Source organism: Eulemur rufifrons, chromosome 6, assembly GCF_041146395.1.
Source record: "Eulemur rufifrons isolate Redbay chromosome 6, OSU_ERuf_1, whole genome shotgun sequence".
Classification (NCBI taxonomy): Eukaryota; Metazoa; Chordata; class Mammalia; order Primates; family Lemuridae; genus Eulemur; species Eulemur rufifrons.
In genome coordinates, this window is record NC_090988.1 from 20,744,190 (window position 1) to 20,768,334 (window position 24,145).

General features: G+C 48.0%; 1 protein-coding gene across 2 annotated transcripts in view; it reads right to left on the bottom strand.

The window, feature by feature from the left end:
* Window positions 1–24,145, bottom strand: part of ZBTB16 (zinc finger and BTB domain containing 16) — a 178,909-nt gene that overhangs the window by 87,646 nt on the left and 67,118 nt on the right. For both annotated transcript variants that reach the window (XM_069470886.1, XM_069470887.1), the window contains exon 3: window positions 3,744–3,841. In XM_069470886.1, coding sequence (XP_069326987.1) covers window positions 3,744–3,841 — 98 coding nt within the window. The remainder of the gene's footprint in view (window positions 1–3,743; window positions 3,842–24,145) is intronic.

The window sequence follows — 24,145 nt, forward strand, 5'->3', positions numbered from 1 at the left end:
GCTCCGAGCTCGCCAGGAAGCCCGAGCACCAAGCACCGTTCAGCTCCGCTGAGCAGAAGAAAACAGCAGGAATGTGCCTGCACCAGGGCAGGGACGTGCAGGGGAGCAAGCACGACCCCTGCCCGGACCCCGCGCTCGCTTCTCCGCAGCCTGCCCCTTTTTAAAAAATAGTCCCAAGGGTTCTTCCAGGCCCTGTGCTGCTGCTCCAACCCTCGACGATCTTCTGTAAAATGGGTGTGCACGACACACCCAGAGCGTCCATTCTCGTGGTCGGCTCCCTGCACGCAGCCTTCAAAACAGGACAGCAGGAAAATCTCATGTCATCTCATGAAACGTCTCTTCTAAAACATCACATGGCTCTGTTACCAGGCATCTAGGGGCAGGCATCAGAGCATGTCAAACCACCCCTGGAATCTGCCAGAAGACCTGGCACCCCCAGCCCAGCCCAACCCTCTGACCCCAACTCCCCAATAAGGCCAGGTCACTCCAGACGCCCCCGTGGCTGTCACTGTTTAACAGGGGGACAAACAATTCAGGAAGTAGTATAACCTCACTAAACTCTCTGTGTTATTTTCAAGACATCCCAGTGCAGGGGTGAGAAGTATGCAGAGCAATAGAAAGCAAAAATAGAGAACACAAATACCAGACTCCGAAGGCCATGAGCTATCTGCAAGGGTAAACTGAAACACTGTCAGGACTCATCGTACCTGCCCTATCACCAAATCCTCCTTTACAGGGATATTGGCAAGTGACTAACAGAGGGACAAATGATTTGACACAATCAGCCTTCGGTGTGCAATAAGACAGTAATGGAAAGGGAAAACTAGGAAAACAGGACCCAACTCCCAAAACCCTGGAGCACCCACATAAGAGCAGGGGACCTGGAAGTGGCATCTTGGGCAGGACCGAAGTGTACTTCCCTGGGGAACCACGGGCCCCACAGAGGAGGCTGTGCAAAGTCACTGTCTTGTCTGAACTGGGGGCCTGGGCTGACCGGAAAGTGTGTAAGCAGCCCCCCTCCTCTCTGCCACTCCCAGCAGCCCCACCAACACTCCTGACATGTGATTCGCAGCAGAGATGGTGGCTCTCACTCACATTTAGTCACACTGCCTGCAGGAGGGGTACAGTATGGGCCAGCAGGCTCCTGGCTGCCCCCCCAGTGAGCCGCTCAGACACAAACAGTTCCTGCTGCAGGAGGGACCAGATAGGAGAGTGGAGTTTCCTTAAGTCGTCTGTCAGCTTCCCAGGCTACACTCATTCATGTAACAAATACTCGTTGGCTCCAATAATGTGCCAGGCAGTGTGCTAGACATCAAAGGGACAGATCCTGTCCCCAGGCAGCTTATAATCTATTAGAGAAACAGAGGAGAAAGGAAATTACATTTACCGTGAGCCTGTTGTGTGTCAGGCACAGTACTAAGTCTCCAACATGAGCCTCACAACTTCTCTGAGATAGGGTTAAATATTTTCACTTTACAGATTAAGGATACTGATGCTCAAAGAGCTTATAATAATATTTCGTGCCCAAGTTACATCATCAGGAGGTGGGTGCCCAAATTCTTCCCATCATGTCATCCTGCCTCCCAAGTAGAGGCAATAAGGGACGTCTATAAATAAACATAATACAGAAGAAAAGACTGTGCCCAAAGACACTTCAAATAAGGAAATATGGGCAGCCAGAAGATGGCATGATTGCTTCCAGCTGGAGGTGGGGGACAGGTGAGGATGGCATCGTGGAAGGGACCTTGGAAGATCTGCGAAGATGGGAAAAGTGTTATTCCGAGCAGATAAAATGGGTGAACAAAGCCACAAAGCTCCGAAAGCAATGAGCACTGAAGCAAAGCCTGGCTAGAGCAGTGGTCTCAAGGGGAGAGTAGAGAGAAAGGATGCTACTGCCACTGAGTTACAGAGAGGGACAAGGAGACTTCAACAACTGGCTGAAAAGAGCATTGCCCCCATCGTAAGTGTCCCATGACACACAGGTGTCTGGGGCAGGGAGCAAAAAACAGACGCCCCACACTTTGCTCTTGGGGTAGGAGAGGGGCGGCCAAACAAGTGGGCAGACAGTTCTCAAAACCACTCATTGAACCTGAAACAACGTACAAAGCTAAAAAGAAACAAGAAGATAAAATGTGTGTGTCATTAAAACAGAAGAGTAAGCGCACATGAGTGCGGAGCAGACGCCAAACACAGAAACGCCTGGACTCAGGGCTCTGGACGAGGTGAGACAGGTGGGCGGGGTGAGGACGGTTCACCCTCACGGAGCCAGGGTGAGGGTGCAGAGGCCCGACAGGAAGGAAGAGCGGAACACACAAAGACGTGGGGACAGAACAGACACGCCGAGACCCACAGCTGCCTGGTGTGGGCAGATCCCTGGCTGTGGAGCAGAGCAGAATAGGAAGTGGGAAGGAGGCATGGTACTGTAGGAAGGGCCACGCAGGCCACGGGGAGTGGTCACATCCAACACAGCACACAGCCACAGGGCCCTGCAGCAGGGCAGTGGTGCGCTGACACACACAAAGCCACCGAAGAGCAATTCCACAACCACACGCACTCACGACAGGCTGGAGGGGAAACCAATGCAAAAGGCCAGCCAAGCAGGAAGCCTCTGAGTAAGTGGGAGGGGGCTGCTCCCCAGGGACAAAAGCCTGGGAAATAGAGAAAAGGAAGGAAGGCGCAAGCAGAAACCACTGACACTTATTAATTGCCAACTGTATGCCAGGGGCTTGCTTTGAATGCCTTTAACATATATTCTGTCACCTAACTATCAAAAAAAAAAAATTTATGTAAGTTAGCAACACCTCACTTATCAGATATAGAAACTGGGATTTGCAAGATAAACGTGGCCAAGGTCACACAGCACACATCACAAACAGGATTTGAACCTTCGCTGGCCCAACCCCAAAGCCCAGGCTCATTTCACAAAGGCTCAACTGCCTGCAGGGCCAGTTGCTCGAGGCAACATGGGGAAAGAAAAGGCAGGCTGTATGAGGGAGAGCAGGACCAAATGAGAAGACAGCTCTCTCCTCTCCCCTGAAAAGTGATTCCAAGGTCAAAGGCAAAGGAATTAGAGGGAAGAGAGTACGTCCTGGCAGGGAAGTGCTGAGGCCTCTACAACTGAAGGCAGCAACCTCTCGGCCTCAAAGCCTCAGCATCAGACCTGCTGGATCCTTCCCTCCACGAAGAACACCTGGGCACGATGAGTGGCAGGTGCTTCTCCCCTTTGCACGCCTCGTGGGGCAGAGCAGCTTTGCCCAAACATGAGCAAAATTACCAGCAGCCGCACAGTCGACCTCACTAGAATTGGATAAAATTAACTTGCAAAAGACAGCACGCTGTAACTAGCTTTGTGTTCCAACCTTTCTATATCTATTTAATTAAAGGCTCCTGTATAATGTGAACCCAATAGTCGGATTCATTAGACAGCGAGAACTTAATTTCACAACTGTTTTGCTAATGAAACTGCAGTCTACTTTGGAAGGTAGATCACACAGGGCACTAGGCACCAACGATGCCCAGGGAAACCCAGGAGAGCTTGAGGGTGGGTTTAGCCAGGTGGTCACACTGTCAGGATGGATCTTCTGCTCCACGAACCTGGAGGGAGAATCCATGGGACAAGGTGCATCAAGGCCCCAGCAGGCAGTGGTGCCATACAGACCACAGCAAGCCCTGAATGAGGGGGTGACAGTGGGCAGGAGGTGGTTGCCTGTACCCCAATGGGGCATCAGGGTGTCCTCACCTACCTGAATGAGCCAGTAAGTGCATTCTCAGCCGCAAACTATCCAGGAACCGCTTCCCGCAGAGCTCACACCCGTACGTCTTCATCCCACTGTGCAGCTTCCTGTAGGAGAAAGGAAAAGAGTTTGCTGCTGCTCTGGCTGGACAGGAAGGCAGGCCCACCCCCACCTGGGGGATTTGCAGCCATCCCTCTGGCAGGGGACAGGAGGCAGGGAGAGGAAGGGCAATGACAGAGACACACCCCTGAGTCCCCAGAAAGCCTAAGTCGCCCCGTGTGCCCAGGGACTGCTGCCAATGAAGCACCCATTCCTGGCCTTGTGTACAAGACAGAAAAACAGGGCACTTCCTACTGCTTTACCACTGGCACATAGACCAAGGTAAGAAATCAGAACCAACTTCAGAGGGAGGAAGGAAGAAGCACCCAGGACAGTCAGACAGACATAATGCTCACTGTCACATTAGCACAGCCCATATATGGAGACCTCCAGCCTCTGTTTACCTCGGTGACAGCACTGTCGTCACTGTGCTAAGTCTAACACACCTGTTTTACTCAGGAGGGCTGCACCTGCATCTTTTCCCTCTCCTGTCTCCAACGCCCACCATGGTGACTGGCACAGAGGAGGCTCTGAATAAGCTTATGAATGAACTGATGCCTTATGGACACAAGATGCGTCTCTCTCTGGCATCCAGATGTTCTTGGAATTGCAGTGACCCCCAACATGCACACCCTTCCCTTAAGGCCCCCTAAAGAAGTATCTTCCCTCTATGTCTTGCCTTGACAGAAAGAAGAGTGTGAAGAACCCAGATAACATCATTGCATAAACAAGTCGTAGTGGTCAGGCCTGGCTCTCCAAAGTGCTTTCACACACATCATCTCTGCCCTCACTACAATTCTGGGAGGTGGGTTGGGCATGTGTTATCGCCCCTGGGAAGACCTGGTAAGAACTGGTCACAGGCCCAGCCTGCCAGAGTGCTCTGATCCCAACTCCCAACCAGGACATTTCCAGCCAGACCCCTGGCTCAGTCACCAGCCAGCGAGGGAGCTGGTGAGACGCAGGGAGCCGGCTGGGCCAGAGGGAGCTGAGCACTGGGGGAGGCTCCGAGCTGCCGGCCAGCCGGTAACGCTGACGTCCCCCCACCCACACTCCTGCTGTCAGGTCCAGGATCCAGCCTCCACCTCTGCCCCAGTCTCTGTGCCTTCCCCACAACCTCCCCAGGGGCCTGGCCCTAAGGAACAGGGCAGGCAGTGGCAGCCAGAGGCAGGATCTGCAGGCGGTGGGGCAGGCGGGAGAGAACATGAAGCCCTCTCAGAGCCAACCACCTCTCGCATCAGAATGTTGACATGTTAAGACCGTGGTAAAAGGCTCGAGAGCATGTACTGATGTCAGATAAAACTGCAAGCGGGGAGAGGGAGTAGGACACACGCATGCCAGCAGCCCCCCAACCTGGGCTGCAGTGCCCAGATCATGACAATGAAACTGGGCCACCCACGGCCACCACCTTCCAAATCCCAGGCTGAGAACCCAGCCATGTGTCAAAACCATGCGGTGCCCCCAGGTGAGCCTCCTGAGCGCCGCAATCTGCAGGCCCCCATGGCATGAGGACAGCATATGGTGTCCGGTGTGTGGCCTTCTGATAGAGATCACACACAGTTCCCTTTGCAGGACTCTTTCCCAATCACATTGTTTTGTTTGTTTGCTTTCCCTTTATTCCCTTGCCAAAGTCAAATGATTTCTCAATCACAAACACACGCACACACACACCCTCATCCATGACACTGTAGGGCAGCCCATCCCCCTCCGTGTTATTTCACTCCTAGCCATGGCTGGTCTACCCAAATTGAGAAATATTAACAGTACAGAACATTTTAACTGAATATTCTTAACTCTAAATATATTTCACAATGCTGGGCACTGAGACATGTCCTAATAGCATTGTGGGCAGAGTATATTTTTAAATATGTACCTAGGTATGGGAGTGCACATGAGCGCATGCACACGATAGCAGAGTAGGCCTATCACTTGCCCAGGCATGATAGCTATTTGCTTTTCTAAGAGATGTTCTACCGAGTGGCAAAGCTCTAATCACAAGTGGTTCAGCAGGTGAACTTCTCACGCATAATCCTGGTAAGGTCTGGTGGATGGCAATGTATGGCTTTCAGTGTGATTTATTTTCACCCTTTTCTTTCTTGGTGATTTGTTAGCTCCCAGGGGTACCTACCTCTCAGGGGCAGCTGTTAGGAGGAACAGGAGGACAAACACCCATTTAGACTTATTTTCCAAAAGGGCTCTAGAGTGACCAGTCTTCAGATTTTGGAAGCCACCACCATGGTAAACTCCTCTCTTGGGTTCCCATCTCTTCTCTCTGAGGCTTCCAGTTGAAATTCTTCACCCCGATAAACATTCTTTGGGTAATACCATTGCCTTTTCTCTAGATGTGAATGGATTTGCCTAGCAGTTGGTGGAAGTGGCTTTTTTTTTCTTGGTTAACTAGATTGGCTTGGTATGAAAGGTGATGAGTGCTTGCCCTTTTACCATGGAGGGAGCAGAAAACGGGGAAGAATGCCCAGCAAGCATCCAGAAGACCTGGATCCTCAGCCTGACTCAGCTATTAACTTGCTAAGACCTTGCACAAGGCATGCTATCCCAATCTCCCTGCATTTGCTCACCTGCAAAGTGATGTGGATGCTATCTAGTATTTTGCGTGGAGACGAAATTGTATTATTCAAATGTCTTACCCATATCCTTTCACCTGGCCTCTAAGGTGTTCCTCAGAGGGGCACTATTCTTCTTCTCCCTGAGCCATGTCCCACCTGTTACTGCCCACTGTGATGTCCTCTGACACCTAGGCCGTCAGGCTAGGATAGATAGCCCAAGCAAAACTCTAGACCCAATCCCAGCAATCTACTCATTTTAAAATCTTCTAATCCAGGTGATCTGACTTTTCTCCTTTACTTACTTGCTACTTATCTTTCAGTGAAAGAAACTTCCAGAACTTACCACCAGCTTTTCCTCAGAACCACTCTGTTGTCATGCATTTCCCAGTCCTCAGAGACACAGGTGGCCTATCCTATTCAATCCTCAGGGTAAGGACAATGCCCTGCAGCTGACCCACTAACTCAGTGCCCCACACAGGTTACCAGACATGAATATGGCGTCCAAGTGATTCCACACATAGTACAGGGACAAAGGTCTTACCCCACTGGCAGAGAGACCTGGGCAAGCACAAAGTTCAGAAGAGAAAAACAGAACAATTTCACAGGCCTGGGAGTTCAACAGAGCCCAGCACTGGTTTGCTTATATCTTTAATTCTTGTCCATATACCAAGGGACATACCAAGAGAAGAATGTCACAACGGGCAGGCTTCTCCCAATACAAAGAAAAAGGAAATGTCTGGGAATGTGAGTGCATTCGAGAGACGTGGCTACCAGCAGACTCTCTGGGGCACAGTCCACAGAATGGCCAATGTGGAAATAGAATTCCAACTGGTTTCTGGAGCAAAAGTCCAAGTTTTTATGAACTCACGTTCTATCCCTCTTTAGACCACAGCCTCCCACCGCTGCCGCCACCACATTATGCAACCGCAAAGCACTTAGATCAAAATGGAAATTCTATCCACCTCCTTCTTCCTTACCACACGCACTCACGTCTTCCCCCGTCTGGTCCTGTCTTGTCGTAAGGTCTCACAGCACATGGCCATTTGGGAACATCAGCCTCTACTGTGACATAGGCAAGGAAGACAGCTGGGGACATTTTGGCACCTTTTTGTGTACTGCCTTGGGTGATGATGGAGTTTTCACACCCTCTTCTCTGAGAGAAGCCACACGGATGAGCACCATTTCGAAAGTAACCTGGTTCTAGCACAGCCCGGGCACTTACATCCTGCCCTCAGTGAAGAATCCACCCCCGCCCTATGCCCCAGGTCCTAACCATCCACTCTTGAGGAGCAGACTAAAGATCCCCCCAGCTCTTAGAGGCCACCTACCGCAGACCACACCTGGGCCATTAGGTGAACTGACCTTGTGTATAACAGATTTTCACTTATGTCCAAAAAGACAGAAAATAAATTGACCTCTAACAGGTTTCCATCTATATTCTCAAGAAAGCTGAGTCATTATGAGAAATTAGAGCTACACAAACCTGAACCTTTTAACAAGTAACTGAAGAGAAGGATCCATTTCTTCTCACTGATTCTCAACCACACAACTCTCACCAAGCTAGCAAGACACAAGTCATCATCTGAACCGTTTCTGTGCTATTAATACTTCAAGTCTGAAAATCCATAAAGATTCCCTCTAGCTTAGAGTGCAAACTCTGTAATGGCAGAAGCCAGCACACAAAACTCCTGTCCTCTCTTGAGCAGGGCCTGGACAGTCGGCACTGGCAGACCGCTGTCCCCCATGAGGGGTGCCTTCAGGAAGCTCTGCTAATGCTCTCAGGCTCTAAAGCAACAACTGACTCCTAAGCGTGGTAGTAAGAGATGCTGCTGCTGGCCTTGCTCACCTTTCCAAGTTGAAACAGAACTGAGAGAGGGAGAGCTTATGTACTTTAGAAATGGGCTTACTCTTCCTCCTTAGACACTTAAGTTCAAAAATGTACTTTCAATATCCATTTACCTTTAACTCAAATGACAAGAGAAAGGTCAAACAGTCAATGGCATTCGGTGCTCTAATTTTGAAAGGAAGGGATGAATAAAAAGTTAGTAGGCTATCAGGAATTCCTCCCAAAAGCAACTTCCATGGAGATCGCAGGGTGTTTCCATATTTGGTCCAATCTCCTGTACTTTCTATGTGTCTTCTTGTGGGAAGGGAATTCTCTGAACCAGGCCTTTTCTACTGGAGGCCTCCACCCTAAGCCAGAGCATGTTATTCACGGGGCATCTGGGACACTCAGAGGAAATGTTCCCTACTCTCTAAGGGTGACAGCATATCTTCCCAAGGAATTTCCCTTAATGCCACCAACAGTGCCACATTCCAGGCTGGGTAGGTCATTAGCCACACCCAGTGTCATTCTCCTCACTTATTTTCTAGGAATATTAAGTCCACCATTCAAGACTAAATCACTGAAAAGTTCCTCAAAACTATAAGCTCCTTGGGGGCAGGAAGCATGTCTTTATCTCTGCCTTCAATGCCCTCAGCACAGCTCCAGGCAATCAGAGCAGATATGCAAGAAGCTCTTGCTAGTGAAGCAATCTCCAACCACCCTAAGGAAAAGAATCCCTGACCACTAAAGTCCAGCCCTAGAACTGCCCGGAATCAGAGAGGAGGCCTGGTATACCTAGGGGAGAAAACCAAGGGACAGTTCTAATCTTGGCTGGGAAATGGGTCACTTTCATTTTCTCAAGGCATAAGGGAAATTATCCTTTTAACCAGTTTTTTTTAAATGTTGAGATTAGACAGTCATTTGACAAGCTGTGAATGCTTAGCGGGTATTACCACAAATTATCCTTCTAGCAATAGAGTTCGTTGCTCCCTGACTAGTCAATATTAATAAACATTACCGAATGCTTTTACAACACAATTTATTTTTTAATACAGCTCTTTATGTATGCCATAAAGTAAATATACCAATAAAAGCCAAGGATTTCAAAAAACAGATTTAAAAAAAAAAACAAGAACTAACCGAGTGCTAGTTAACGCCTTCCGTGCTGCAGGTTTGGGGGTTACACAGCAGGATCTAGACCATAGAGCTATGGGAAATGCTGGCCATTTGGTTGTTCTGGAGCCTTTTGAAAGGAGGGGGAGGAAATGCCAAAGAAGCCATGTTTTCTCAAGAATCAGCTAGATAACAAGTGTGGTATGTTGACCATATAGATAAATACAAAGATACAGATATATAGATAGAGGGCTGGGGGCAGAAGACCTGGTTTTCACAGCAGCCCTGCCGATATGCATCAAATGACCTTGGCCAAACCACTCTGTCTCTCTAGATTTCACCTGACACCTTTGCAACACAATGAAGGGTTGAGCTAGATGATTTCTCAGGTTGTTTCCAATCAGGTTTACAAAACTGAAAGGCTGTGGGGCTGACATGGGTCTGTGCCAGCTGGACTGTATCTCCACCAGGAAGGATCCAAACCAGATTCGTTCCCTCAGTCTCATCCTTGAGCCCAGAACACAGTAGAGGCTCAGTGCATTTCTGTTGAATGAATGAACAAACAAGAAAGGGCATTTGGAAAGATAAATGGAGAGGTGGCAAAACCCACCCTCTCTATGCATGCACACACACCCACACCCCGCCCGCCACGCACACCAGTACAAGAACAGCTGTCCCTACTGTCCAAAAGAGAAGCCCTCAGTGGGGTTCTCAGAGAGAAAGCCATGCATTCCGTCTGGGCCTGAGATGAAGGCCAACCTGGAGCTGACCAAAGAGTGGAAGGAACTGTCCCACGCCTTGAAAATATGAGGAAGGACAATGGCATTTCCCACGGCAGTAACCACACCAGTACGGTACTTTCAGATAAGGCTGCCCGTGAGTGTAAAAATACTAAAACACTATGTCAGAAATGACAAAGGGACATGCTAATCTCCCTGCAGCAACTGCTCAAAGAAGGATCTTCATGGCCGCTGAGCACCAGGAGGCCTGGGCTTCTGGCTGTTACGTAACCGGTCCTTTGTTTTAAAATACTGATTTCTCCTAAGTCATTTATTTGAAATATCTCTATCAACAAATTTCACCAAGAACAAAAGTTTTTCATTTGTGCACAGGGCTATAGGATGATCTTATCACACACAATCTCATACAGTCTCTTTCAACCAGGTCTTAGCGTGCTTATCTGCGAGGTTCCTGGTAGCCAAATATGATTGAAATGTTCTATTTATGCTCACTGGATTAAGGAGATGTTGCAAAACGGCACAAAAACCTGGCAGATGTAAGCAAGGTATTACAGCCCGGGCAGTTAAGATCTGAGGGGAAGGGATCAATACACACTTTTGTAGTTTTCTTTCTTTCTTTTTCTTTTGAGAGACCAGAAAAGTTGTGCTTTTAGAAAAGGGAAGAGGAAAAATAGTAAAACGCCTTAAGATTTATAGCTTCTCTGAGCTTTTTCCAAACCCAAAACAGGGCATCATGATGCATGCTTGATGATGTCAGCCCAAGGGAAACAAAAATAAATCTAAAATATTTTCTCCAGATCTTAAAAGGCCCTATAAGGGAATTAAACTATGGTTATGGATGAACAGGGGTTTTGTTTTTTCTCTCTGCCCCATACAAGGCTTTAACTAGCACAAACAGCCCATTTCTGAGAAAATAGTTTTCAAAAAGCTGCAGACTCTTCCTCTATCCCCCTGTTTTGCCAGGGTATGCGGAGGAAACGTCTTTGTCTCTTGGTTATGTAGGCTCATTTTTACACGTTTCCTCTTTAGCCAGGAAGCCAAAACGCTACCTTGAAATCCCACGAACCAGTCACGGAAACTCAGAGATTGTCGAGAAAAACTGACGTTTATTAAGGGCCTAAGAAGAAAAGTTCCTTGGGAATTAAGCCATTCTGAAAATCTTTTTAATGCATATTGCCTCATTCTTTCTGCTTTAGTACACTGAAAATTAAATTACTTTTCTATGAGGATTATGAGCTTGAGAGCCATCGCTCTAAACATCAATTATGAACACACAAGATAAGAGATCGAGCAGATTACCTGTATGGATACCAAATCACATTGTAAAAGTCATTGTCATTTTAATGACGGAAAAAAGGCAAAATCCAAATAGATATTCGCTTTTTTACTGGTTCTTTTTTCCTTTCTTCTAGAAAAAATCCAAAAAAGAAAATCTAGGCAACCGAGGTTTTATCATAATGAAGCTAATGCAATTATATATCTTGTCGGATGTTGAAAGGTCTTCCTGAGGATCAGCTCAACCACCCTGTGGCTGGGATAGAGAGTGCAGTCCCCATTTTGTGGATGGGGAAACTGAGGCTACATGACTGACTTTCCCACATAAGCAGGCAGACGTCTCCAGACTTCTCACCTTGGGATCTACCTTTACATTCCCCCCTAAGCCACAGTCTTTCCCTGAAAGAGGCAGGAAAACCACAGCCAGAAAGGAGTCACTGAGAGTGGGTCCAGGATTTACCCGATCTCATCAGATAGAAGCAAGAAGAGAGGGGCCTCTAAGAAAAGAGGTAAATTGAACGATGGTCCCCAGAGTCCAAGGACAGGCCAGGGTCACAGGGACTTTATAACCTCCTACAGTGAAAGCATGCTGATTCATCCCCTACTGCTACTCACCCTGTACCTGTTAAGCACCTACTATGTGCCAGATTGCAGGAAAGTCAGACTGCACTTGGACCACAGCTCATCTAGGTAGGTTGTCCAGCAACACAATTTTCCATTATTGCGCTTTGTTGATTTCCTTTATAGCACTTAACACAATTTGCAGTTATATATTGGTTTTTTTATTAGTAGTCTTTATCTCTACTAGACTGTAAGCTACATTAAGGCAGAAACCATCACTGTGTCCTCAGGATCCAGCAGAGTGCATGGTACAGAGCATTCAATACATTTTTCTAAAGAGCTTTATTGAGATATTATCCACTTACAAAATTTACCCCTTTAAAGTATATCATTCAGTAGTTTTTAGTATATTCACAGAACTGTGCAACTATCCCCACTGCCTAATTCCAGAATATTTTCTTTCATCACCCTAAAAAGAAACCCAGTACCCATTAGCAGTCACTCCCCATTCCCCTCCACCCCTAGCCTCTGGCAACCACTAATCTACCATCTTCCTTTACAGATATACCTATTTTGAACATTACATAAAATGGAATCATACAACATGCACCCTTTGAGGTCTGACTTCTTTCACGTAGCATAATGTTTTCAAGCTTCATTCGTATTGTAGCTTGTCTTAGTACCTCATTCCTTTTAATTGTGGAATAATATTCCATTGTATGGATATACCGCATTTTGTTTACCCATTCACCAGTTGATGGATATTTGGTTGTTTCAACCTTTTGGCTATTATTTATAATAAAATAAATAAATAATAATATCATAGCTGCTATGATCATTTGTGTATAAGTTTTATCATGGACATATGTTTTCACTTCTCTTTAATATATACCTAGGAGTGGAACTTCTGGCTCACATGGTACCTCTCTGTTTTAACCTTTTAAGGAACTACCAGACTGTTTTCCAAAGCAGCTGCCCCATTTTACATTCCTCTCAGCAGTGTACGAGGTTTCCGATTCCTCAATACATTTTTAGATTAAGTGAATAAATGAATCAACATTCCTGCTGCTATAAAATCCCCCAAAGAAGGGGGATACGGTTCTGAAGCTCCTTTGGTAAACTAGCATCTTCATCTGCAGCCATGACAGGCGACACTCATGTTTAACAGAAACCACAAAGAATGCTGTTTATATTTAGGTCATTTGAGAGACAGAATCAAATGAAAAATGAAGGGGGGGAAAAAAAAACCACCAGACAGCTCGAAGTAGGTACTACTATCACATATATGATTTCAACCCATACTCTCCACCCCTTGTGCACACGCAATAATTTAATCACTCATATGCCTTGAACAGATTTAGTTAAAAATATGAGAGGGATTCCAGCGTGACTGACGCTGAGTTTGATTTGGTCAGCAGTGAGGAGAGCATGCTTTGACAGCCCTGCTGTCTCTGATGGGAAGTGTGAAAATATACTCAATAATACTTAAAACAAAAAAATAAACAAGCAGAAATACCCCAGGCAAACTCCAGGAGGGGGACCCACGGTGCTAGGACCTGCTGAGAAGATGGGAGATCCAAGAGCACGGGCTTCTCTTCCTGCACCTGGTAGAGAGGCAGGGTGGCCCGGAGTTGGCTGCAGCCCGGAGCCCTGTTAAGGGTTCCCCAAACTTCTTTTTTTTCTTCCCTTTTCTTCCTTTATAAAAGATGGCAGCCATATTCCTTTCTGTACAGACTCCTTGCAAAGAACAAACAAACAAAGGCTGGGACAGAGCAAGGCCCTTTGCAAGCTGCAGGTAATTAAAACGGCCTGTAAATGCCCCAGCAGAAAGCACTTCAAAGAGACAGTAATTCCAGCAATGGCCAGTCAAGACTGTGGTGTAAAAATTATGAGTTTTCCCAACGGGGAGCTTTGTGTGAAAAGGACAGGGGTTGGTGGCAGGAGGAGGGTGAGCCACACAGAGGGGGTTTACAATTGGTGTCCATGCCCAGTGTGCATGGGGCTGTGTGTGTGTGTATGTGTCAAACACGCAGGCCAGAGAAAGGGGCTTGTGTGCATGTGTGTGTAAGAGCACACATTTATCAACTCCGAGACGGTCCAAGCGTGTGGGCACGGAGATAAAAGGAAAAATAAAATAAAAGCAACAAATACGAACCCTCTTCCCCGCTGGGCCTCGTTTTCATGGGGGAGAAGTACCAGGCAGCCTGCACGCTCCTCTGGTTCCTAAGTTGCAAGACTGCCAAGCATGCAGGAAATGCATAATAGCCACGACTCTGGGCCCCACGAGCTGCCGAGGCCAAGCAGCAGCTCTCTGGATGTGCCCACACTTTGGGCCTCACGGCACAGCATGTAATAGTCAACAACATACTGCAAGCTACGTTATCTTGAAACAGAGAATAAAGAAAAGAGATGGATTCTTCACCTTGACTCTGACCATATGTGCCGAGTCCCCCGTGCCACCTGCCTTGGTGCCCTGTGTTTAGATGATGCAGTGACTGGTCCATGGCGTGAAGGAGAAGAGAGGCTACAGCCTCGGCGCACAAGGACTCTGGCTCCACTTTTATAAGCACGACACGGAAAACCCAAACTAACTGACACACACCAAATGCTCAAACCCAAACTGACCACAACATTGCACATCTTGAAAAAGAAAACAAACAAAAAACAAACAGGCCTATCACTAGAGGCTTTTTTGTATTTTATTGTATTCTCCCTGCAGGGACCTGATACTTCCAAAGGGACATTTTGCCAGGCAGGAGGGCTAGTCCCATTCCCAGGAGGGCTTCCCCTGTTCCTCCCGCCCCTCCATCCCCAAGACGATCCTCCACTTTACCCCCGTCTTTTGCATGTGTTCAGCTGTTGCATGAATGGCACTGGGTGCATCCACCTGCTTCTCTGTCTCTGCAGCTAGATGGGACATGAAGTCAGAGGTCTGTCCCTTTCTGTCTGTATCCTCAAGTGTAGCAAAGGGCAGGGCACTCAGGTGTGCCCAAGAAACATGGTGTGAGAGGGAGGATGATGCCCAGTGCGTCTCAGCCGTACTGAGGTAATAAATGAATCAGGACCCAGACGGGGTAGAGAATATTGCTTAGAGCCTGGTACCCAACTGCTCCTCACCCTCATCAGTCAGCGAGCATCCGTCCTGTCCAGAAGCCTCCGAGCCTTACAGGGAAGGTGGGAACCAGCCCATGCTCACCAAGGCGGCAGAGAAACCAACACGGCCGGGGGTTTTATTTCCCCATAAACAAAATCCTGCTCTGCCTCCCTCGCAGCCCCACTCACTAACTCCCCCCTGACATTGCTGGCTTTAAGCCCACACATAAAAATGTCCTTTACTATTTTTATTTAATGAGCTTTCATTTTTCCTCCCCCTTTTTGTAAATGAGAAAGGCAAGCCCACCTCCTAACGGGGATGGGGGAGAGGAAGCAGAGTGGAATCTTTTTTAAATGGGCCATAACTTCAGCAAAAGCTTTCTCCTCGACAGTCCTCCCAGCTCCCCCTCCCCACGTCCCCCTGCTCCTCCATCCTCCCTGCATCCTCCCTTCCCACCATTCAAAACAAGATGCATGGATTTTGGACATTTGATTACTTTTAAGTATATATTTTTCCCTCAAATAGACTGAATACAATGGTTAGGAAATGTGACAGAAAACTATTCTGAGCCATTTATTGCCTTAATACCCACCTTTGTCCAACAGGCAGTTTTGACAACAGCGATAAATTCCAAATTTATGTCAACAGAGCATATGTTGAACACCTCATTTCTGAGCTAAAGCGGCATGCTGCCCTATAAATCACCGTTCTGTTTGAAATGAAAGTAGATTACAGGCCTGTGTTATTGAGCAGTTAGAGCTATAGTCATATAAATCAGAACTTTTAACTCTAGGCAATCCGTTGTGCAATTAACTAAAGGGTACTTTGTCATTTCAAGGCTTGTGCACAGACTTGGCAGGGCACAGAGCTACTGGGAAAGGGGATGGGAAGAAAAAAAAGTTTTCAGGCAATAGGAAGGTTGCCGACTACAGCCTGCACCATACCCCACAATGTCTAACCCCCGACCACCACCACCACAAGAACATGCCAGAACTGCACACTGGCAAAGGCACCCTCATGGTCAGCATATGCCGCAAAGACAACACCACACTGACCATTTGTCACCAAATCACCTCTAGGAGGCTGAGTGCCTCCTCATTCATTTATTAAGCATTTCCTGAGCAAAAGCCTTGTGCATAACATTGTCTTAGGTGCTAAGATGACGCCAGAGACATGAGAACTAATAATAGTAATACAAATAACATTTAGATGACGTTGACAATGAAGAATAATTAGAAGACTCCATTTATACAAGACATATTTGAGCACTATTTGGTGCATTTTCATGCATTATCTCATTCAATCCTCAGGACAATGCAATGAAGCAGGTATCACTGCTATTTGTTTTGCGGAGAAGAAAACTGAGGCATAAGGAATCAGCAACTCACTCATGGTCATTAAGCTTGTAAGTGGCAGAGCCTGATACAACTAATTGGTAGAGTGAAAAGTTTAAGAACTTAGACTCTCATGACAGCCCTGTTTGCAAATTCCAGATCTAAAACATACTAGCTCTGAAGCTTTGGTATTCTCTAGGTCTCAAGTTTTCTCATCTGTCAAGTGGGTTAATAATATTGTTATCTCAGAGGGTAGATAAATGAGACTGTGCCTGTCATATGACTTAGCATGGCACTGAGAGCATAATGCATTGAATGAAAGTTAGACAGCATAGGCTGAAGAAGAATAAAGATAGAGCCCTGTTCCCTGGCCAGTCCATAACCGAGCTGGATGAAGCGACAGAGCTGGCAAGAGAGACAGAGAAAGAATCCTAAAAGGAGAATGTGGCGATGTGACCACTGTCAAGGGTGCACTGAAGAGGAGCAGATCCATAGTGGGTGCTGTCACTGGAGATGGCTTGAGGACATGGTGAGACTGAGCCAGTCCTTTCAAGGGCATTGTAAGCTCCAAAGGACTCTATCTACCCATGGGAGGGAATATTAAGAATGGAAAAGCCTTGTATGAGGGAGAGAGCTCCATGTGACGGAGGCATCACGTGCACCAAGACTTGGCATTAGGGCTCAGCAAGTCATGTTGGACAGACAAGCCTTCGGGAGATGGAGTTTCCAAGTCATGCTGGAGAAGCGGCAGGTGGGGAGGAAGGTGGAGATAAGCTTGCAGAGGTGGTGGCGTGGGCCAGACGATGCAGAGTCCCAAGAAAGAGGCTGAGGACTTTGGTCTCGGTGCTGCAGGCACTGAGCAGCCACCAAAACCCTTCTCTGAACAATGGAGCTGGCTGGGAGTGGAGGCTCAGTGCGGGCAGGGATCACAGAAGGAGAGAGACAGAGAGAAGTGCCCAGATTCTACACTGAGGAGGAGATATTTCCAAAAACAGTAGTTAGGTCAGCTTTCCAGAGCAAAATGCCAACACAGTATCATGGCCATGCATCTGCAGAATGCTTCTATTCCCTAAGAAGGTGCAAGAAAAGAAAGATTGGAACAAACCACCTACCTCTGTCTACTCCCTGTCACAGGTGCCTAGCTCCATAGTAGGGGACCCCAAAGAGCTGTTGCTGCTGTTTGTTACCTCCATCCAGTTACACATGCCACCGTTGACTAATCGGAATGCAGATGGCAGCAAGAACGTGCAGCACAGGAGCTACACTTCATCCCCTCCGGCACCCAGGCTGGCTACCAACTCCACGTGGCTGGAGAGCAGGGATACTCAAGTATCCCTTCTCTCTCACGAGCCTGGACAGGTTGAAAATCAATTAGGCACTTATCTGGCATAGTGAAAGATACAACAAAAGCATAAGACGACAAGCTGCCCGCCTAAAGCTTTAGTTGAAGACAGACGACAATACACAAACTAATAGCAACCAGTACTTACTCTTACCCTCGAACGTCAGGTCCTGAGTACAATGACAACACCCAGCGTGAGTGGGAATCCAAACTCAGGCCTCCCTGAGGAGGTGGGCTCAAGACCGGACTCAGGAGATACCAAGGATGTGGCAGGCAGGGAAGAGGAGAAGACATTTCAGAGGAGGGTAAAACAGGCACAAAGCAGCACGATCATGAACAAGGAAGAGGTAGCCAACCCAGGGGTAGGCCAAGGAGAGCCAATGTGGGCACTGTGAGGTGGTATAAATGGGTTCAGACCAGAAAGCTACTGCGGGAGGAGGTGGGGCTGAGAAGCAGAGAGGGAGGCATCGCTCGTTCCTGACCTAGGAGGGAAGGGGGACATGAGACTTGTGTAGTTCGAGAGCAGAGGTCTGACATGCTCTAGGAGCCCTCAGAGGATACACTTCCTATGGTGACGTGTGGCACTACAGAACATCTGGCCTTGGACGCTGGCCAGACGCTTGCTCCTCCAACCTCCTCCACAGCCTCCCGTTCACGGAGAAGTGGATTCTTTGCAGGAATATCAGGGTGACAGGACTTCCTGCCAGTCACTCTGTGTTTGGTCGCTTGCCAGGGCACTCTGTCTTGCTGCACAGTTGGATGCCAGCAAAGCAAGAAAATGCTTCAAAAACCAGCACCCTGCATGAGAATCCCCTACTACACGTACACGTGGCCACGCGGGCACGTACCCACACACACCATCTCTCGCCATCTGTCTGAGAAAACTGCTGGTCTCTGGAGGGGGGGAGACAAGGAAAACCTCTTAGAGATATTTGTTTAATATCTGAGCAGTGGGGGAGCAGATGAAGTATGCAAGTTTCATTTAGAAAATCATCAAGGAACTATTATAGTAAAATGAGGCTTCCAGTTTCCAAATAAAGCTGAAACAATCACACTGAACAAACTGGCGGAGCTGGCGGACGAAGAAGCAGGAAGGAAGTACGATAAAAATAATAGCTGGAGGAAAATAGGAAGTCACGAGATGCCAGGGAATTAGAGGCAGCCCTCATCCCCTTTGGGGCCGGGGATCAGCTTGACCAATCAGTGGCGAGAAATCACAAATCAAAAGGGACCGACTGGAGAGGGTCTCCTTCAGTCTTTCGAAGTGCTGTCCCATGTTCCAGTGATTCTGCCGTTTCTACACATCTCAAGACTTTCCTCATAGAAATCCTCACAAAATCACTTCCAGAGGAGGAAGAGGCCAGTGTCTGCCTCTTTTTAAGATAGAAAACTGGGTGGGGGGACAGGTAAGGAGGGAAATAACAGGAGTAAGTAACCCCGGTAAGAGGAAGGGGGTGGGGAGTGGTCATTTCATTCACTCAAAGTCGACACAAATGTACTGCCTGCTAAACGCAAGGCATGGTGTTGGCCACTGCGGAGAGGTTCACAGAAATGCAGTACACGGCTGCACCCTCACGGAGCTTACAGTCAAGCAGGGACACAGACGTATGTGTGTAAAAGACTACAAAAGCATGCACGCTAATAACACGCAACAAGAACAAGGGTGACGTCACCATGATGGATGAAGAGTATTAAAAGTTTAGAATGTAGACTCCAAGCAACCAAAGTAGGAAACAGCCATTCTCTGTGTAGGTGGTTGCCATCTGCAACACCACAGCCACCTCCACACCCCTGTGCATCCCTCCTGCGGCTCTCACATCCTCTCCTGGCCTCCATCACAAAATGCTAAGTCTCCCAAGCTTGAAATACCGATCTCACCCACTCCTCGATCACATGGTCTGTTTTTCTCCAAAATGGCAGCCCCCAGGGTTAAAACCCGTAGCCAGCCCTAAGAGTCGCCTCCTGCCCTTCCAGGCCGCTTGCCTTTCTCTCCAGCTTGGGGGATGGAGGCCTGGGGGTGGGTCTGCCAACAGCTCCCTGCACCCTTTTCCCCTGTCCCTGAGGGCCTACAGGCCATGCCTCGCTCACTGCCTTCTTTGGGAGCCACCAGAAGAGCAGCGCTTGCCTGAGTAGTTTTCTCACCGCCATGCAGAGCACAGGGTGACATGCTCAGTGCAGCCAGGCAGCACCTTCCTCAACTCTGCCCCATTCCCTGGGGGAGGAGGGAGACCCCATCAGGGTCCCAGAAAGCCCCTGCCTCCAATGGGGTGGTTCTCCGTTGCCACTGCTACACTGCTTCCTCCAGAGAATCCACCCTGTCCTCTCTGCCCAACGAGAAAGGCATGGTCAACCTTAATGAAATCAACTATAATAGAGTGTGCAGGGAACTTCATCTCCCTTCCCGAAGACACAATCTAATTCACGTGCTAATTGTCTTGCTGGAAGCCTCCGGGCCTCTCTCCACAGCAGGCTGGAAGGATCTGAAAGTGTCATGGCCTGGAAATCCTTGAGTCTGGTCATATAAATACTTAATTGCCATCTGAACATCCATGTGGTATCACTTTGGTCTACCTAACAAGTGCGGGGCCAAGTCCCCTCTCCAGTGAGGCTGAGCAGCTGTTGTCTTTCTCGTTCACTCTTCACTCCCCTTTCCTTCCCAAGACACTTCCATCGTGGAGAGCTCTTCCTCAGGAGAGCTGGGGAGAGGGCCGTGGTGTGAGGGGGCAGGTATGAGAGGGAGGAGAGATGGCTTCTTTAATCGGCTGCTGGCTGTGACCTTAATCATGACAATGAGGTTTAGTTTCTCTTTTGGTAGAGATAAGAGAATAGCCGACTTCAAACAACAGAGAATGGCTGGTCTCCTGAACAATGTACCCCAAAGGTCACCGCTGCATGCAGGAAACAAGAGAAGACACAGATGCAATGTCTGTTTCCATAATGGTTTAACCTTCTAAGAATCAGAGGACTGAGAGAGCCTGAGAGGTTCCTGGGCCTTCTATGCATCCAGGAATAAATGTACACAAGTATTCCATACAGATCTCCTAGATTATTTTTAAAGACCTCCAGAAAAGAAATGCCACATAGAACATAGGAGAGTTGTGGGGATCTGCGGGGGCAGAAGAATAGGACAGTAAGTGTGAATATAGAACATGTTACCTAGGAAAGAGAGCTAAGTCATAAACCCCAGAGGTAGCAGAATATGACCTGCAAGGGGCCTGATGCCCTTTAGTTAAAACTACGCTTGAAGCTTAAAAATGAAATGGAAACGTCCAAGACAAAGTCATCCTCAGCAGAAACATGCTCAGGTTCCATGATGGGGAGAGGGTCTTCCTATCCTTATTCCATCATGACAGCCCATAAGACTTTCCTAAGGAGGTGGAGTGCCCCATGGAGGGACTCACAAGTTAGCCTTCTTAATACCCCAGTCACAGTGCCCTGTGCCCTTCTGGAGCACTGGAATGTACAGATCCCACTGGCATGAGCTACCTGGACACGTGCACATGGGTGTGGTCTCAACCCCCGAGGGAAGGAATTACAGCATGTACGTATCCTCGCATCTTCCATGGGATCTGGCACAACTCTGGAGACTGAATGAATCACTCAATACTGGTGGTTTATCTGATTCTAAATCAATAATCCCACCTATGGATTATCCAGGTCCCAGAACCAGGGAATTGCTGAATCCTAGCTTTGGAATTAACCTGAAAGGTATTTATTGAAAAGCACACAGCGGCGTCTATCATCCAATAGGCACTTAATAAAAGCTTTCCCCTTTCTTCTCTCTCTGGTTCCATTTCTTTTATCCATTATCATCATTTTTTAAAAAAATGACTTCACAGATGGGGCGGATGAGTTAAAATATGAGTAAGGAGCAATAATGAAGCTTTTAGAACATTTGAGGATTTTCAATTCTTCGAGCCTTACCACTATCTCCCACCTAACAACTTGGTGGTCACAGGAACCCTAAATTTCAACTGTGTTAAATGCCCTAACTAGGTTGATTCTGGATATAAAGTGCTATGCCCAATTTCTCCAGCGAGCCACTGACAGACCCCATTCTCATGTATTAAAAATAATAAATAACCCTTTCCTCACCTTCTCAACTTAAGAGACAAGTGAGCCCCAATGCATACAATACCAAAAGCCCTCTGTTCTCCACCTTGCCTCTTGCTACCACTGAGCTTGAAGACCAAAAAGTAGAAAAGGAGGAAAAAAAGAATAGGAGAGAAAGACCCAGTACAAAGCTGTAGTGCAGAAATTCAGCTCTGTTTGGCAGTAATGCAACTAGAGATCCAATCGAAGCCGGTGGGGGGTTGCAAATCACTTTTTCCCTCTACCTACTCTGGTGCCAAGACAGACACCAGGGCCAGAGCAGAAGGCAAACGCAGTGAAACTGTTGAGTTCCCAGAGTCCTACTAAATTAAGTGCGGAGCCCATATTCAGAGGATGTTCAGCATTTTTCACAGCCCCACCCTTGCTGAGAAAAACTGTCCTGAACCAGTGCTGAGACACAACCAGCTGTGCTCCTGCCTGTGTGACTCAGAAGCCACACTTCACACCTGCTGTCCTCTCCACTCTAGGGTTTTCTGGACCCTGGTAAAAAGCCTAGGCCACTCAGCCCATCTCCGCAGGAGACATAAATATTTCACCAGCCTGTGGGGGCCTCTGAGGAGAGCCGCGTGGCTAGTTCCCTGCGGATATTCTTTGACAAGGTGATCTGGCCACCAGCCTGGTCTATGGTGCTGCTGTAGTTAGGATACATTCCTGCAGGCCAGCTGAACACCTGTGCCAGGATGCCCCTGCACGGCCCCGGGAGCAATCTCCATGGACGCTGACCTGCCGGGAGACCCATTTTCTCTGCCTTAAGTCCCGGACCTGGAAAGCGAGGGTCAAGACCACTGAGGCCCCACTTTCCTGTCTTACACGTGGGGTCACCGAAGGGACCCCAGTTAGAGGGCCCGAGAGGGAAATCCCATCAACCCCGATGGCTGCTCTGGACAAGGACTTCAGTGAAAAGCTCAAGCCTTAAAAGGGAAAATCTCTTTTGGGGCCTGTGGGACCTCAAACTCACCTGTTGCTTTTTTAATTCTAAGATCAGAGTGGACTCTGGAGAGGTTGGGCCACCTCTTCCCAGGGGCTACCGAGGGCTCAGGAAAAAAGGACGTGGCAGAAGAGGCAGAGACCTCCGAGTGCAGGGCCCACTGGGCACTGTGCCAGCAGGCTTCTCCTGGGCTGAGCAGCGCCACGAGGTGCCAGAGGGCTGGGGCAGGCCGGGGAGCCACCAACTTCTTTGGTTTAGGGCGTTAATGAGGATTGAAAACTGCACCCCACAGGTTTTGTAAATGGGCCCATCCACCAAGGGAACCTGGACACCTCGGCGAGGCAGGACAGCGGGGGAATTGTGAAGAAGGGAGGAGAGAGATGGACGGGCAGCAATTTCGATTTTGGTGAGATCTGGAAGGTTACCAGCCCTGTGAGTAGCTGCACTATAAAAAGAGTCAGACACTAAGTATTTCCTTTCCCATAAAATATTCATTGCCGCATGGAAGAGCCAAGAAGCCGAAACCTCAAGCATTTCTAACTTTGTACTGCAGTAATAACAGAGTTTTATGGAACCTTCTGATTGTGCTTACACCAGGCTATAAATATACTTGCATCTATGAGAAAGGAGGGGAGACACATCTAGCCCCTCTCAGCGACGGTATTGAACTGAGAAAGACCCCAGGTACACCCACAACTCCACTTAGCATTTCAGCGAGCAAACAGCAGATGGAGTGATCTGTGATAACCGTTCTTCAAGGAGTGCCTGCCTGCGGAAAAGCTCCGGATCCTCTCCCAAGCAATGCTTGGGATGTACTCAAAAACCTGGTTTATAAATGGTATTGCTATTGCTTAACAGTGTAACAATGTCCAGAGTACTCGGTATTTACTCAGCTCTTGGCAATTTACGGAGTGCTTTCCCATTGCTTCATCTCGAAAACAAGCCCGCAAAGGGGGCAGCGTGGGTGCTGTTGTTTCTACCAGACTCAGGGAGGGTAAGCAACTTATCCAAGGGCACACAGCTTTTAGGCAGCAGAACCAGGCCAAGAACCTCATCCCTCTTGTGACACCTCCAGGCTTCTTTTGCTGCCACCACCCTTACTAAGAGACACTGTAAGGCAAGACACCAAAGCACAACTTGAGAGATGAATGGTGCCTGGACTGCATGGCTGCCCTTTGTGAGTGATTTGAAAAATCCGTCAGTCTTGCAGGGGCAGTTTGTTCTTTTTTAGTTTACGTGAAATCATGAGCCCCTGCCAGAGGTTAGCATGATTGGTAATCTGCACGTTAAACCAAGTGTCGAATGTTCTAACTACTCATATGCATTCACCAGACACACAGACAGACATACAGACTTCATTTAACTTCACAGTGTTCTAGACATAAAGGGTGTGGGTTAATAAAATAGTGTGTAACAGTTCTAGAAC